This window comes from Rutidosis leptorrhynchoides, chromosome 4, assembly GCF_046630445.1.
Source record: "Rutidosis leptorrhynchoides isolate AG116_Rl617_1_P2 chromosome 4, CSIRO_AGI_Rlap_v1, whole genome shotgun sequence".
NCBI classification, from domain to species: Eukaryota; Viridiplantae; Streptophyta; class Magnoliopsida; order Asterales; family Asteraceae; genus Rutidosis; species Rutidosis leptorrhynchoides.
The window spans coordinates 580,636,935-580,655,336 of record NC_092336.1 but is presented as its reverse complement, the minus strand read 5'-3'; the positions used below and the strand labels follow the sequence as shown (position 1 = coordinate 580,655,336).

The window sequence follows — 18,402 nt, the reverse complement described above, 5'->3', positions numbered from 1 at the left end:
CTTCATCGGTTATTGTTGTTGGTACCCTTGGTATCTATGGTGCGTATGACGTTGATGTTCGAGGTACAGATTGTGATGTTGAGGTGTGGGATGCGGATGTTGTTGTTGGTGGTGGTAATGATACTGTTGGTGTTGATGATGATGATGATGGTGGTACTGTGGATGTCGGTGATGCTGCTGGTGCTTGTAACCTTTGCACCATATTCTCCAAAGCCACTACCCGAGCGCGAAGCTCGTTAACTTCTTCTACTACACCGGGATGATTGGCGGTTCGGACGAGTGGATGAATAAGATCCAGAATTTGAGATAATATATACTCATGACGAGATACTCTGGAAATGAGAGAGAAAATGGTATTACGAACAGGTTCCCCGGTAAGTGCTTCAGGTTCTTCGCCAAGAGGTGAATGTGGTGGATGGAAGGGATCGCCTTCTTCTTGTCTCCAATGACTAAGTAGGCTACGAACCCATCCCCAATTCATCCAGAATAGGTGATGGCTGATTGGTTGATCCATTCCGGTTACACTGTCTTTGGAATTCAGGTGAATATCCATATCGGAATAGCTGTCGGAGTTTAAGGAATTTGAACTAGATACGGGATCCATCTTGTATAATTAGGGAGATGATTTTTGATATAAAATAGATTATAGAATTTAGATTGGTACTCATCAATACATAATTTACATATGTATATATAATACCAAAATTCCATAAATCACGGAGGAATTTTCGGAAGATGTCAAGCAAAGTTTACAGTAATAGATACGCTAAGATACGAATTCGTCTGTACACTATGTATGTAATAAATGCAGGAAACGTGTCTAGGCTTAATAATGATAAGCAAGTAATTTCCGACAATAAATGGTAAGCAAAACTCGGTAAAAATAGATACGGTCATAGTCCAGACTCACTAATGCATCCTAACAATTATCAGTTAAACACACTAATGCAAATTCTGGTTCCCTATGACCTCAAGCTCTGATGCCAACTGTGATAACCCGTCCAAATCCACTTGGACGAATACATCATTCATTGATTTCATAGTGAGGTTTTGACCTCTATATGATACGTTTTGTAAACATTGCATTCTTTTGAAAAGGCACTCCATAAATGAATATATAAATCCAAGGTTTTCGACGTCTGATGATTTCTACGTATAGACAATCACCGTATATAATAGTTTACCATAATACATCCGTTGACAATGCAGTCAATATAAGATACATGCTGATGATTTTGTGAATGCAAAGTTTTCTCGAATAAAGCATGTATGACTCCATGCACATATCTTGTATAACGTATAAGCAAACAGTGGAAGACTTCTAGAAACCTGAGAATAAACATGCTTAAAAGTGTCAACACAAAGGTTGGTGAGTTCATAGTTTTTAATGTTGCGAATAATCTGTATATAAAGGTGGATCATAAGATTTCATTTGTTTCATCCGAAACGTTTATCAAAAGATTCTACGTAATTGAGCACCCTGGTAACTAAACTTAACGTATATATAATTTGTACCCTTTGTATAATCATCTTAATAATACACGCAAACCAACGTGTACGCTTCTCAAATAACATACGTCCGTTAAAAGGCTAGTGCTCTAGCTCGGACGGGGATATCAAGCCATATGGATCCATATACTACTAATCGCGCCCACCAGTTCTTATAACTGGCAGTTACTAGTTACCAAAGCTAAGGGATTTTCGGTTCAAACTCAGTGTAGAATTTAATATGTACTTGTATCGATTGTGTTTAAAATAAAGTGCATGTATTCTCAGCCCAAAAATATATATTGCAAAAGCATTTAAAAAGGGAGCAAATGAAACTCACCTTAGCAGCACATAAGGTCATTCACCAAAATGTGACCGAAACTCATAATGCAAAATAACCGTAGATCTCAACCTAGAGAATATATGTTGGTCAATAAATGTCTAACAAGCTAGGTCGGGTCATGGTGTATCACAATCCTAATGCTCGAGAGCAACATGAAAAAGTTAGCAAAAGTCATCTCAAAAGTCAACCTGACCCAATATGATCTTTAAATCTATACATGTTTATTATCATAGTATAAATCTTGATAATTGAACGAATTTATAGTTTATCAAACTCAAAATATTATTTATTTCATGAGCTATATTATATTTGAATTATCATGGCAATCGAAAATATTTTATTATTTCACATAGCTTTCCAATACTTGTAAAATCAGATTATAGTGTTTATAAAGCTTTAAAACATGATAAGACAGTCAACTTTGACAATTGTTCAACAAAATGAGACGTGCCTTATATAGAAATTCATTTACTCGATTAGTAATATCTAAAAATCCAATTTATCAATCTCATAGACAAGTTGTTTAAATATTAATTTACAGTTTATAACACAATTTCAATTAACGTTAACCATAATTCAGTTCATATCTTTTAATCTGTTCATCGAAATCACGCGATTTCTAAATGAAAAGTTAATAATTTTTCGCCAGCTTTCCAAAAACATGCATATCATATACTTTATATCAGTAGCATATGTATCAAATTCGTGATTCATCATAAACTATCTAACGACAAAATTAAAGCATACAAGCATGCATAAACATATATACTCGAGCACTAGACATGGATACACTATTAAATATATAAAAGATAAGATATAAATGCTCACGTATCAATATTGAGATTCAATATTGCAGGAAAATACATAGGCGCAACGGAGATGATAAACACTAGTTTGACTCATGAGCAATTATAACTCATAATTGTAACAACCCAAACCAATAACCAACCGATTACGCGAAACAAAATTTTTTTTTTTTTTATAATAGTAGAGTGCGCCACGCGCACCACCACAGGGTGCGCGGCGCGCATAAGCCCCAAATCAGTTCTGTCCGGTTTTGCAAATTTTCAAATAAAGATCTCCCACTTTCCGACATAATTTGACGAAACTCCTTTCACAACATGTTCTAATATGAAAAACTCATACGATTCAAACATAAAATGAGTTTTACAAAACGGGGCCCACATCGGCCGTTTTACTAGTTTCGTACAAATCATGAGCAAAATAATATATTATAAAACATCACATACACAAAAATAATATATTATGCTATACAACAACACATACACAAGCTATATGGTTAACCATACACACATCATGGTGCTACCGGCTTCGTGGTTTACACCATACGTAATGCTATGACGCTACCGGCTCCGTAGTTCACGTCACTACGCATTCGAGTCATACTCTTTTATAGTGCTACCGGCTCTGTGGTTCACACTTCGGTGCTACCGGCTCCGTGGTTCACACCTAATTTTTATAGTGCTACCGGCTCCGTGGTTCACACTTTGATGCTACCGGCTCAGTGGTTCACATCACAACACGTGCACCATGATGCTACCGGCTCCGTGGTTCACATCATAGTACACTCACACATACTATGGCACTCCCGGCTTCGTGGGTCATACCATAGCATACAAATAAATACACCATATACATACATGTATAATTACTCCACTCACCTTAACAATTTGGTGACGATTTTATAACTCCGCAAGCTTCAAAGCAAAGTACCTAATATAATAAGTACTCCATTAACACACAAACTAGTTGGACTAAATGCCAACAATTTACACATGTGCATTCAATGACTTAATTTCATTAAATGCCCCATTTACCAAAACCGTCATTTAAGGTCAAGACCCATCATCAATCGCTAAAAGCTAGTGATTAAGGTCTAACAACACCGTCTTACACAAACTTATGATATTTCACACCCATCTTGCCCAACTAGGTCAACAATTACTCATTTAATCACTTTAATGTCAACACACCCATTTCAGGTCTTCCACAAACCCTCCTAACACCCATTTACTAAACATTTAGGTGTGCTAGTAATTAGCTAACCAATTTATGTTCATACACCCCAATTAATACTTTAAACCCTAGGTTAGTTAATATTGAGTCTACATGACTCAATCTTACCCAAGAACCCCCAAAATCGCCAAATACGGGTTTTATGTTCACCATTTACCCAAACCCTAACCCTTACACAAAATCAAAGTAAGGAAATTAAAGTTAGAACATACAACTACAACTAAAACGTAGCTAGAGAGTAGATGAACATCTTTATAACTCGAGCTAAGTCTCAAAACTAGCTCCTTTTTCCTTTGCTTGAGCTTTCTCACACAAGAATCTAACTCTCTCTCTCTCTCTAAAATTGAAGTGGATAGGATGAGGTTGTTAGAAATGGAGTGAATGACACCGCAAGATCTGACCTACTGGCCTCAAACTCGTCCACAAGTGAAATTACCAAAAAGCCCATCAAAATATCTAATTAAAATAAGCAGAACCCGGCAACAGTGAAGAGTGCGCCACGCGCACCCCTATGTGTGCGCTGAGCGCACCCAGCCCAGATCACTCTCTGACCTCTATTTTAATATACAAAGTCACCCACACTTCATGTACCATAATTACACTGCTGTACAATTATTATTAGGGTCTTACAACTCTCCCCCACTTGAATCGGAGCGCGTCCTCGCGATCCAAGCCGCATTACAAGAGGGAAGATAAACTAACACAAACTCCTCGGGCTCCCAAGTAAACTCAGAACCGTTACTCCGTCACCATTGAACTTTAAAAGTTCTCACCTCTTTATTTCTCAATCTTTTGACTTTCTCATCGAGTATAGCAATCGGATCCTCAATATATCTAACTTATTGTTTAGCTCGATCTCATCTAATGGCACCCAAGAAGAATCATCCGTAAGACACTTACGGAGATGGAAAACATGAAATGTATTATGGATCCCCGCAAGCTCTTCGGGTAATTCCAAACGATACGCGACTTCACCAACACGAGCTAAAACCTTGAATGGCCCAATAAACCGACGAGCTAACTTTCCCCGTTTTCGAAACCGAATAATACCTTTCCATGGTGAAACCTTAAGCATCACCATGTCACCTTCTTGGATTTTGATCATTCGCCTACGTTTGTCGGCGTACGACTTTTGTCTATCTTGAGCCTTTTTCAAATGAGCCCGAATCATATCAATCTTACTATTCGTCTCTAAAACCAAATCGATACTCCCGATTTCTCTTTGACCAATTTCACCCCAACAAATCGGAGTTCGACACCTCCGCCCATAAAGCATCTCAAAAGGTGGCATCCCGATACTAGTATGATAACTATTATTGTACGAGAATTCCACCAAAGGCAAGTGCTCATCCAACTACCACCGAAATCAATAATACACGCCCGTAACATATCCTCCAAAGTTTGATTAGTACGTTCGGTTTGACCGTCCGTTTGAGGATGATACGTCTTGCTCAATTTCAATTGTGTACCCATATCTTCATGAAACTTCTCCCAAAACCGAGATGTGAAACGGGTATCTCGATCTGAAATAATAGATATAGGAACCCCGTGTCTCGCTATCACCTCCTTGATAAACAATTTAGCCAAAGTCTCCGATGATATCACTTCTCGGATGGGAAGAAACAAGGCACTCTTCATCAATCGATCAACTATTACCCACATCGAGTCAAATTGGGTTCTCGCCGTCTTTGGTAATTTTGTAATGAAATCCATGGTAATGTGCTCCCATTTCTATTTTGGGATTTCTAACGGTTGTAACTTACCATACGGCTTTTGGTGTTTGGTTTTCACTTGCAAACACGTGACGCATTGTTCAACATACTTAACAACATCACGTTTCATGCCCGGCCACCAATACTCTTTCCTCAAATCAAGATACATTTTCGTCGCGCCCGGGTGAATGGAATACTTTGACTTATGTGCTTCATCAAGTAGCACTCGTCGATGATCACCCATTTTAGGCACCCACACTCTTCCTTGAAAAGATAACAAACCATGCGGACCTAAGGTAATAAACTCCGTTTGTCCCACTATTCATTCCTCATGCTTATTGTTAACAAAAGCTTCTATTTGAGCCTCGCCGAGCTTTTCAAGGAAATCGTTAGTAATAATCATGAGCAACGATCCCACTCGTATCGCCGGATGTTGACACTTTCGACTTAATGCATCCGCGACCACATTCGCCTTACCCGGATGATAAAGTATTTCACAATCATAGTCTTTCACCACATCCATCTATCTACGTTGACGATAATTCAAATCCCTTTGATCAAAAAGATGTTTCAAACTCTTGTGATCCAAATAAATCGTACACTTGACACCATACAAGTAATGGCGCCAAATTTTCAACGAATGAACAACCGCCGCCAACTCAAGATCATGAGTCGGATATCTCGTTTCGTGTTCTTTTAATTGTCGGGAGGCATATGCGATGACTTTACCTCTTTTCATTAGAACACACCCGAGCCCATTTAAAGACGCGTCACAATAAACCGTCATGTCTTCTACCCCTTCCGGCAATACTAACACCGGAGCTTGACATAACTTCTCTTTTAACAATTGAAAGGCAATTTCTTGCTCGTTCTCCCAATTAAATCTTGCTTTCTTTCTCGTCAATTTTGTCAATGGAGAAGCAATCTTGGAAAAGTCTTGGATAAACCGACGATAATAACTGGCCAATCCGAGAAAACTTCGGATCTCTGTAGGCATAGTCGGTCGTCCCCAACTCTTTACCGTCTCTATCTTCCCCGGATCTACTTGAATACCATTTTCGTTCACAATATGGCCAAGGAATTGAACTTCCTTTAGCCAAAATTCACATTTGGAGAATTTAGCATACAACTTATCCTTCCGCAACGTCTTTAACACGCACCGCAAATGATGTTCATGTTCCTTCATACTCTTCGAATAGACAAGTATGTCGTTAATGAACACAATTACCGACTTGTCCAACATAGGTTGGCACACTCGGTTCATAAGATCCATGAATGCCGCCGGTGCATTTGTAAGACCAAAAGGCATAACTACGAATTCAAAATGCCTATAACGCGTTCGAAAAGTCGTTTTCTTGATATCTTCCTCACGGACCCGCATTTGGTGATAGCCGGACCGTAGGTCGATTTTAGAGAAATACGTTGCACCTTGGAGTTGGTCGAACAAATCGTCAATCTGAGGCAATAGATAACGATTTTTGATCGTCACTTTATTTAACTCCCGATAATCGATGCACATCCGCATACTACCATCCTTCTTCTTCACGAATAAAACCGGAGCGCCCCATGGCGAAGCACTCGGTCGAATGAAACCCTTTTCAAGCAACTCTTGGGTTTGATTTAACAACTCTTGCATTTCTGTGATGATCCGGAAAATTTTGACTAATTTAAACCAATTCTCTATATGATTTAATATTATGTAATATATATATATATATATATATATATATATATATATATATATATATATATATATATATATATATATATATATATATTATAAGATGTACAAGTAAAACACTAATTGCTACTGTAAAAAAGACTTTGCTACAGTAAAACACTATTTGCTACAGTAAAACACTATTTGCTACAGTGAAACCGTATTTTGCTACAGTGCTACATTGAATTGCTACATTAAACACTATTTGCTACAGTAAACACTATTTGCTACAGTAACACTATTTGCTACAATAAACACTATTTGATGTCGACGAACTAGTAAACAAAAATGGAAAAGGCGGCAATGCGATCGCGTGGCAAAAACACTGAAAACTCATGCGATCGCATGAGCTACAGTAAATGGAAAAGTATTATAAAAGGTCAGTTTGCTCGACGAAGTAACACCATCTCTATCTCTCTAATCTTTCTTATATTTATATTATATTTATAATTATAATTTATAATTTAAGTTTAATAATAATAAGGTATATACGCGGGTGTTTTTTTCGAGTTTCAAACCGCTTTAAGCTAAGGTATTATTCGGGGAATTGTTCTTGAATCCAAGGCCAACCATACAGTCGTCTACCATCATTACGTCTACGCAATTTGCCTACAATATTGAGTCTCAATATTGAACTGTGAGTTTATAGTCTCCCTTTTTAAATACTTTAAATATTTTTGGGCTGAGAATACATGCAATTTATTTTAAACGCAATAAGACACAAGTACTAACTAAATTCTACACTGAGTTAAACCGAAAATCCCTTAGATTTGGTAACTAGTAGTTGCCAGTACATAGGATATGGACTGGTGGGCGCGAATAATTGTATATGGATCCATAGGGCTTGGCATCCCCGTCCGAGCTAGAGCGCTAGCCTTTTAACGGACGTATGTTATTTGAGTTTATGACACGTTGGTTTACGTGTATTAAAATGAATGGGGTAATTATCCTTATAGCGTTAAGTTTAGTTACCAGGGTGCTCTGTTACGTAGAATCTATTGATAAACTTTTGATGAAATCTTGTGGTCTATCTTTATATACTTATGACTCGAGCAATTAAACCTATAACTCACCAACATTCGTGTTGACCTTTTTATCATGTTTTATTCTCAGGTCCTTAGACTGCTTCCGATGTGATGTGCTTGCTGCCTGCATGGAGTCTTTCATGCTTCGTATAAAGTTTATTGCATTCTAAATAAAACTGTGTTGTGTAATAAATAATTGGACTGTGATGTCAACCTGTAAATTAAAGACTTATGTATTTTGGAGTTTTGCTTATACCTAACCACTCGCCCACATGATTATGACTTTCTATGTTTAGAAAGTCACGTATTTTAATGAATGCAATATTTTATCAAAACGTGTCATATATAGGTCAAAACCTCACTGTGGAATCAATGATTAACGTGCCGCGTCAATAGCGACTTTGACGGGTCATTACAATTTCCGTTGGTGCTAAACGATAAGGAGTTTTAGCAATGGGGGTAGCCCCCGGAACCAACTCAATGCGAAATTCAACTTGTCTTTCCGCCGAAACACCCGGTAACTCATCCGAAAAAACGTCTTCAAATTCATTCACCACCGGAATTTCACGAATGGATGGTGGCTCATCTCGAGTATCAACAACATGGGCAAGAAAAGCCATGCCACCACTAACAAGGAAACGACGTGCCCGTGCAAAAGTGCATATCGGCACAAGTCTTCTTCGTTTATCGCCGTGAATAATTAACTCTCCCCCACTTGGGGTCTTCACTCGAATAGATTTTTCATGGCATGCAATATCGGCTCTATTATGATCGAGCCAATCCATACCAACAACGATATCAAAATCACCCAAAGTCATCGGAATGAGATCGATTTTAAAATTTTCGGCACCAAACACAACATTACAATTTTTACACACATCAACCACTAGCACCGTCTTGCCATCCGCTATTTCAACTTCTATCGGACGACTTAACTTAGCTAACTGTTATTAAGTTTAGGCACAAATTTTGGTGACACAAACGACAAGTTTGCACCACTATCAAAGAGTATCCTTGCCGGATTTGAATTAACCATGAAAGTACCTAAAACAACTTCGTTAGATTGCTTGGCTTCCTCATTGGTCATCAAATAATTGTGACCCCTAGCCGTACCCGCCGCCTTCTCTAACTTCTTAACATGATCATTATTCAAATCGGGACATTCCGGCCTCTTGTGCCCTTCTTTACCACAATTATAACAAGTGAGCTTGGGTGTAGATGATGCATTCGTACAATCACGAGCCATGTGTCCTTGTCGTCCACAATTATAACATTTGGGTCCAAAGCCCCAGGACGCACCCTTCTTCACACTACCAACGCTTTCGGAGCCCTTCTTGCTATTCTTGTTTGAAAAGTTCTAATGGCTCGAACCCTCAAACTTTCTTTTGCCGAAAGTAAAGCCACTCTTTCTCAAAACGAGCGCCTCAAAAACCTTTGCCATGTTGAGCAATTCATCAAAGCTTTTTACCACATTTACACTAATCTTTTCTTGATAGTTATCGTTCAAGATTCGGTATAAATCTTCTTTCAACATTTTATTATTCCCGACATACTCCGGGCAAAATTGGGTCTTTGACAAGAAAATGGATTTGAGAGTGTTCAAATCCATCGACCCTTGCCTTAAGGAACATAGCTCGTCCTTAAGCCTTGTAAGATCGGCCGAAGTTCGGTATTCGTCGAAAAACTCCTTCTTGAATTCATCCCAAGTGAATTCCATGCATTGTTCTTCGCCATAAAGTTGGATCTTCGCGTCCCACCACAATTTAGCATCACCTCTTAACATGCTACAACCATATCTCGTCTTTTTATCGAGAGGGCATTCACATGTACGAAAAGCCCCCTCTATATCGGAGATCCAACAGGCACTCTTAAGTGGGTCACGTTCACCATCGAAGGTGGGAGGTTGAGAGTCCTTGAAATTCTTATAGAAGAAGTCCCGTCTCCCCACATTATCCTCTTGAAGAACGGTCTTAACTTGCTCCTTTACCACATTGACTAGTTGCTCGTCAATCGTATCTAGGAACATCTTCTTAACATCTTCAAGAAACTCCGCTTTTTGACGTTTAAAGATGGCCTCAACCTTGGCCGTGAACTCAACGTCCTCACTCGTACTTCCATCATTGGTGTCGTGTCCATTTCTCATCTTTATTCTATAAAACAGAAAAGATTTAAACAACGAAACGAAAAGACATAACACGTATACATATACATATACACCACACTACCCTATCTTGCTCAACAATCATCGTACATCACTTGTTTGACACGATTTGGACCCCTAACAATGGTAGCTAATCATTGTTACGCGAGCACGTTGCATTAACTTGCTAGTACAACGTCTATCTCGCTTGATGATTGCTAACACAACACAAAACAATTAGCGCAAGGTTAGTTCACATAAACCTAAGCACTAATCAACTCCAGGTCCAACCCGTCTCCTACAAGTCCCGCATAAAGCGCATACACAAAAAAATCTAAGTCTAGGCACCTATCTCAAGTCGCCTAAATCCCTTAGACCATGCTCTGATACCACTTGTAACAACCCAAACCAATAACCAACCGATTAAGTGAAACAAAATTTTTTTTTTTATAACAGTAGAGTGCGCCACGCGCACCACCACAGGGTGTGCGGCGCGCACAAGCCCCAAATCAGTTCTGTCCGGTTTTGCAAATTTTCAAATAAAGATCTCCCACTTCCCGACATAATTTGACGAAACGCCTTTCACAACATGTTCTAATATGAAAAACTCATACGATTCAAACATAAAATGAGTTTTACAAAACGAGGCCCACATCGACCGTTTTACGAGTTTCGTACAAATCATGAGTTTCGACCACATTAGTTAAATTTCCCAACGACACTATGAGCATGGTGTTTGGGGTTAAACTACCCAAGTCTCGGTCAATCTCCAAAAGCTATCACATCCCAAAAGCGTCCCCTAAACAACAAGCGGGATCTCTAATCCAATCGAATGCCCTTACCCTTGTCAACGCCGGAGCCTATAAAAAGATAAACAATGAGAGGGTAAGCAAAGCTTAGTGAATGCAATAATTATACATATATAATATACCTACTTGCATACACTTACATACACCGTAACAATCGCTAGTAACAACAATTAGCATACAAACTCCGAGTATAAGCTAATAACCTCCAAATACCGCAACTAGCATAATCATTAGCATATTCACCAAAATAATATATTATGCTATACAACAACACATACACAAGCTATATGGTTAACCATTCACACGTCATGGTGCTACCGGCTCCGTGGTTCACACCATACATAATGCTATGACGCTACCGGCTCCGTGGTTCACGTCACTACGCATTCGAGTCATACTCTTTTATAGTGCTACCGGCTCTATGGTTCACACTTCGGTGCTACCGGCTCCGTGGTTCACACCTAATTTTTATAGTGCTACCGGCTCCGTGGTTCACACTTTGATGCTACCGGCTCCGTGGTTCACATCACAACACGTGCACCATGATGCTACCGGCTCCGTGGTTCACATCATAGTACACTCACACATACTATGGCACTCCCGGCTCCGTGGGTCATACCATAGCATACAAATAAATACACCATATACATACATGTATAATTACTCCACTCACCTTAACAATTTGGTGACGATTTTATAACTCCGCAAGCTTCAAAGCAAAGTACCTAATATAATAAGTACTCCATTAACACACAAACTAGTTGGACTAAATGCCAACAATTTACACATGTGCATTCAATGACTTAATTTCATTAAATGCCCCATTTACCAAAACCGTCATTTAAGATCAAGACCCATCATGTATCACTAAAAGCTAGTGATTAAGGTCTAACAACACCGTCTTACACAAACTTATGACATTTCACACCCATCTTGCCCAACTAGGTCAACAATTACTCATTTAATCACTTTAATGTCAACACACCCATTTCGGGTCTTCCACAAACCCTCCTAACACCCATTTACTAAACATTTAGGTGTGCTAGTAATTAGCTAACCAATTTATGTTCATACACCCCAATTAATACTTTAAACCCTAGGTTAGTTAATATTGAGTCTACATGACTCAATCTTACCCAAGAACACCCAAAATCGCCAAATATGGGTTTTATGTTCACCATTTACTCAAACCCTAACCCTTACACAAAATCAAAGTAAGGAAATTAAAGTTAGGACATACCACTACAACCAAAACGTAGCTAGAGAGGAGTTGAACAACTTTATAACTCGAGCTAAGTCTCAAAACTAGCTCCTTTTTCCTTTGCTTGAGCTTTCTCACACAAGAATCTCACTCTCTCTCTAAAATTGAAGTGGATAGGATGAGGTTGTTGGAAATGGAGTGAATGACACCCCAAGATCTGACCTACTGGCCTCAAACTCATCCACAAGTGAAATTACCAAAAAGCTCATCAAAATATCTAATTAAAATAAGCAGAACCCGACTACAGTGAGGAGTGCGCCACGCGCACCCCTATGTGTGCGTTGAGCGCACCCAGCCCAGATCACTTTCTGACCTCTGTTTTAATTTTCAAAGTCACCCACACGTCATGTACCATAATTACACTGCTGTACAATTATTATTAGGGTCTTACAATAATTTCCTTAGCTCAATCCCACTCGAAAAGCTTGTTTTGAAATCTTTTGGGCATAACCTCGTCGTAATATTTTATGTGATAATAATAATAATACTAATACTAATAATAATAATAATAATAACAATAATAAGATTAATAATAATATTAATCTTAATAATAATAATAATAATAATAATAATAATAATAATAATAATAATAATAATAATAATAATAATAATAATAATAATAATAATAATAATAAGGATAATAATAAGAATAATATAAATATAATACAGAGAGTGTAATATGTATGTGTGTGAAAAACGGAACGAATTCGACTGAATTTATAGAACCTGACATGCCCAGCCATCCCATGCGATCGCATGGGATGTGTGTGGTTTTCTCGTGCGATCGCATGAGCATGTTTTACAGCTCATGATCATTTTATCGTGTAGCTTGTCGACATAATTAAATATAATATATATATATATATATATATATATATATATATATATATATATATATATATATATATATATATATATATATATATATATTATATAATATTTAATTTATATTAATTAATTATATATTATATTATATTCACGTGCATAGTTGACTTGTAATTTTTGGTCCGATGACTCGTACATTTACGCTCGACTAATGTCTCAGTTCCGGTTTCTCGAATGCATTTTCGTACGCTTAGAAAACTAGTACTTTTCGTTAGGTGACTTGTACCTTTATTAATAATTAGGCTTAATTCATCAATAATTTTACTAATTGAAATGTAACTTATTCATTTGAGTGTTGTGGTCATTTGCTTCTATAAATCAACGTCTCGTTATTTATTAATATATATTTAATAATATTATTTTAAATCAAATCGTTTTAAGATTATTTTATTTTATCACCTTGTAAAATATATATACACATTTTCATTTTGAAATAGTGTTTTACTGTAGCAAAGTTTTTTTTACTGTAGCAAATAGTGATTTTCGAAAACACTGTAGCTTTTTGGGTAATGTAGCAATTCGAAAATACTGTAGCAAATTAGTGTTTTACTTGTTCATCTTAAACGTTTTAGTTCACTTATCTAAATATCAATCGAATCAACAAACGAATGTTACTATCGTTTACTAAATAACTTAAAATTATATATATGTATATATCTTTATTTAGTATACATAAATCAGTCTTATTACACATTGCAAGTTATTTTTAATTAATTTTAATAATTAATATTCCAACTTATTGTGTGTGTGTATATATATATATATATATATATATATATATATATATATATATATATATATATATATATAGGGGCAGGATCAATGGGGAAGTAACCAATCGGGGGGAAGCAAATTTTTTTTTTATCCGCCATCAAGATCACACGAAAATATGAACATTTAGAAAAGACACTTCGTGATGAATGTTATTATTTAGGCGGGAAAACGATCGACAAAAATAACATTCAAGATAATATTATTCGTGAAGAATATGAACGTTTTTTTTCTTCATGTTTTGTGAAGTAAAATTTAGCCCGATTTAGAGTTTAGGGTTTAGGGTTTGGTGTTTTGGGTTTATTCCATAAACCCAAACACCAAACCCTAAACCCTAAACCCTAAACTCTAAACCGTTCGTGTTAAAAACTCAATCTAAATCCTAAATCTAAACCCTAAATCTAAACCCTAAACCCTAAATTTCTAAACCCTAATATCTAAACCCTATAAACCCTAATATCTAAGCCCTAATATCTAAACCCCAATAGCTAAAACCTCAAAATACGCTCGAAAAACACGATAATTGTTATATATTACTTCTTCGAGCGTTTTTCCGCCAAAATAAAAACATTTATCACAAAGTGTCTCTACTAAATATTCATATTTTCATCTCATCTATAATGTTCGTGAACAAAGTTTTTTCAAAAAACGAAAAAAAAAAAGTTTTCGCTTCCCCCCGAATGGTTACTTCCCTCTTGATCCTACCACTATATATATATATATATATATATATATATATATATATATATATATATATATATATATATATATATATATACATATATATATATATATATATATATACATACATATATATGTTCGTGAATCGTCGGTCAACAGTCAAAGGTTAACTGAATATATAACATTAGTTCAAAAATTTTGAGAATCAATATTACAGACTTTGCTTATCTTGTCGAAATTATATAAAGATTAAGTTTAAATTTGGTCAAAAATTTTCGGGTCGTCACAGCATGTTTACAACAAACTCATCATATAGTCCGGTATAAGCTTAAACTTTTGGATTATCGGCCAAATATTAATGATTATCCTACATTATCATGTTCGCTACAAAAAAAATAAATAAATAAATAAAAAAACATGGAATTAATCTTTTAATCATGATAAAAAGGTTTAAGTTTCATTTTTTTTTTTCTAAGACAAGACTTCAAAATGTAATTTATAGAGATTGAACTTAGATCTCCACTAATGATTCTCAAATTCCCACCACTAGACTACCCATTGAAATAATTTAACTTCCATACCACTTGGGCTAACATTGTAAAAACAGGTGCATACATCGATTCATTTGGTGTTTCTTTCAGCAACTCCTTCGTTAAAGAACTAGGTGATTGGAAGAAGACCTTATTTTGGGATGAGAATTGGACGGGTTCTGGTTCACTCAAAGATCGTTTCAACCGTTTATACAGGCTAGAGTCAAACAAACAAGCGCTAATCAGTGATAGAATCAAACGGGACGGGTCAAACTTCATCGGGAATTGGTGCTGGTCAAGAACAGTTTCGGGGCGAACAGGGGCTGAGCTCTCGGCTCTTGACAGACTGATCGAAAGCTGCAGGCTGGAATCGGATCGGCCGGACAGATGGGTATGGAATTTATCGAGTAATGGATCCTTCACTTCTAAAACGATGACGTCTATTATTGAAGAAAAGCTGCTACCAAGAGGTACTCATTTATTTGAAACTTTGCGAAACTATCTTGTTCCAAAAAAGGTTGAGGTTTTCATTTGGAGGTCTAGAAAGAAAAGGCTTGCGACGTTGGTCGAGTTAGACAAGCGGGGTATCGATCTCCACTCCGTTCGTTGCCCACTTTGTGACGACGATGTGGAATCGGTTGATCACGCTCTTATATTTTGTAAGCATGCTTTCGAGGTGTGGCGTAGAGTTTTTGATTGGTGGGGTGTTAGCATGGGGTCATCGCTAAGCATTATGGAGATGTTCCATGCTCATTCAAATATCACAATGTCGGACATAGGATTTAAAATTTGGCAAGCGGTTATTTGGACTTGCGGGTACCTTATATGGTGGAACCGAAATCAAATGACCTTCCACAAGAAATGTTGGTCTCCCCCGGTTGCGTTATGTGAGGTACAAGTCAAAACGTTCGAATGGATCTCGAAGAGGTGTAAGAAAAAGGACCTCGTTTGGCACGAATGGCTGCATAATCCTCAAAATTTAATCTTGTAATCTCTCTTGTTAACTTTAACGTCTTGTTTAGTTAGCATGGTGCGTCTTGTATATAGCTTGATCGTGAGTTTGATGTTAGGCGATTGAATGTAACATTGTAATTGTCCTTTCATCAATAAAATTATTGCTTTTCAAAAAAAAAAATATCCATATTTTATTGATATTATATGAATATATGAAGTGGTGATTTGTAAACGATCAAAATTAGCTGTACAATAACGATAAATTTTTTAGATTTTATTATAATAACATACAACACCTTAAATATTGATAATTGGTGTATGGCTTAGAACAAGGTTGTATATGTTTTTTGTACTTATAAAAAATACTACATCTATATCAACGGTACCTTTTGTTACGATATACGGAGTACATAAATTGGGGGTACATGTGCAAAATTGCAAGGAACATCATACCGTACATGACCCACGATTGTTATCTAGTGCTTTCATGATGATATAATAGGATAGGTAGGGTGTGAGTGTGACAATTGTTTGTGTACACGGGAAACCAAATGGTTCTTACGAAACATTATTTGGTTCTTATAGTAAGTATGTTTAGGTTTATAATTCCTTTTATGGCACCATTAGTCTGACATCACTAGTAACTTACCGTTACTCATTTATCAACTAGTAACTAATTAAAACAAATTTACTCTTGACGGTGTTTTGATATTAACTAGTTTGTATATAGAGTTATCGTTACCCTTTTTTAAGTGGTTGAATTCTCTATTGAAATTTCTCTTATAGTGTCATGCTAGAGTGTCTTTTTATACTATCATTCGTGTTGAAAAATATCACGGATTCACAATGGAAACGCAAAGTTAGTCTATTTGTTTTCAGCATCAGGTACCGAAGTATGAATTCGTGTCATTTCATCTAATTCGGTTTCATTGGTAAGTTTTGATGGGTTGTAGGCTTGTAGCTAGATTGATTTGATTGATATAATAGTTATTTGAGAGAGAAATATACGATGCATTTTATATTCTAATGGTCTAGAAAGAAATTTTTGAGGAGTATTAATTTATAATGTCATCGATACAAATAAATTATACATGAGATGTAATTCAAGTGCTACTAGTGTGACAACACTTGTGAACATCGTTGACACATGTATTAATTTTTTTTTAAAAATAAAAATAAAAATTCAACGAATATATTTTCATCAAATATGATCATTTCAATGTATACATCAAATCAAATGTTTACAACAAATAAAATGCACAATTAACACAATATAAGAGTTGATAAAAAAGTTCTTAACTATTTATAGGTTTAAATTGACGAGATGTCAATTTTGAGGGGTCAACCATTGTTTAGTGTTTCCCCCTATATTTTATACAGTATCACATACATAAAGACATGATTACCATATGGGAGGTGATATTTCCACTTCTTATTTTGATAGATCCACTACAATTGTGTATAATATTTCAGTAATACCCTCCAGTGGATACTAGTAAGAGATTTGTACAAAGGGTTCATTAAGGGTAAGTTAGTAAATATGAGTGGATCTATCAAAATACAATTTGAAAATATCATCTCCCTTGGCATATATTTTGTATCAACCAATCGCTAAGATCACTTACTATCTCGTGATCATCAAACTCATTCACGATCATCAAGAATTAACTAGGATAGGCATCACTTCGTTAAGTGCCACGCTAGTCACGCTTGCAACATGGCTCGACGGAAAGAATTCACAGTCAACTTCTGTTTTTGCTATTTTTTTTATTTTTTTATTCAAAATTACATTACAAAATAATACTATAATAATAAGTCACCGATATCTATCTATTATTTTATTTATATTTTTTGAATACAAAAATTTACCCAACTATAATTATAATCCATTACACAACCATTTTACACATCATTTTTATCCAATTTTACTACCATTTCATACAATTTTCTACCATTTCATACAATCTACTATTTCATCAAAAAAATGTGTCAACCAAACAATAACGATTTTTACAACTATATGACGAACAATCCAATGTCGTCACG

At 36.2% G+C, this 18,402-nt stretch overlaps 1 protein-coding gene across 1 annotated transcript in view; it reads left to right on the top strand.

Moving 5' to 3' along the window:
* LOC139842840 (uncharacterized) overlaps positions 1 to 16,393 on the top strand; it is a 75,553-nt gene extending 59,160 nt beyond the window's left edge. The window contains exon 2 of the mRNA XM_071832941.1: positions 15,480 to 16,393. Within this exon, the coding sequence (XP_071689042.1) occupies positions 15,480 to 16,393 (914 nt within the window). The remainder of the gene's footprint in view (positions 1 to 15,479) is intronic.
* Positions 16,394 to 18,402: the final 2,009 nt, after the last annotated feature.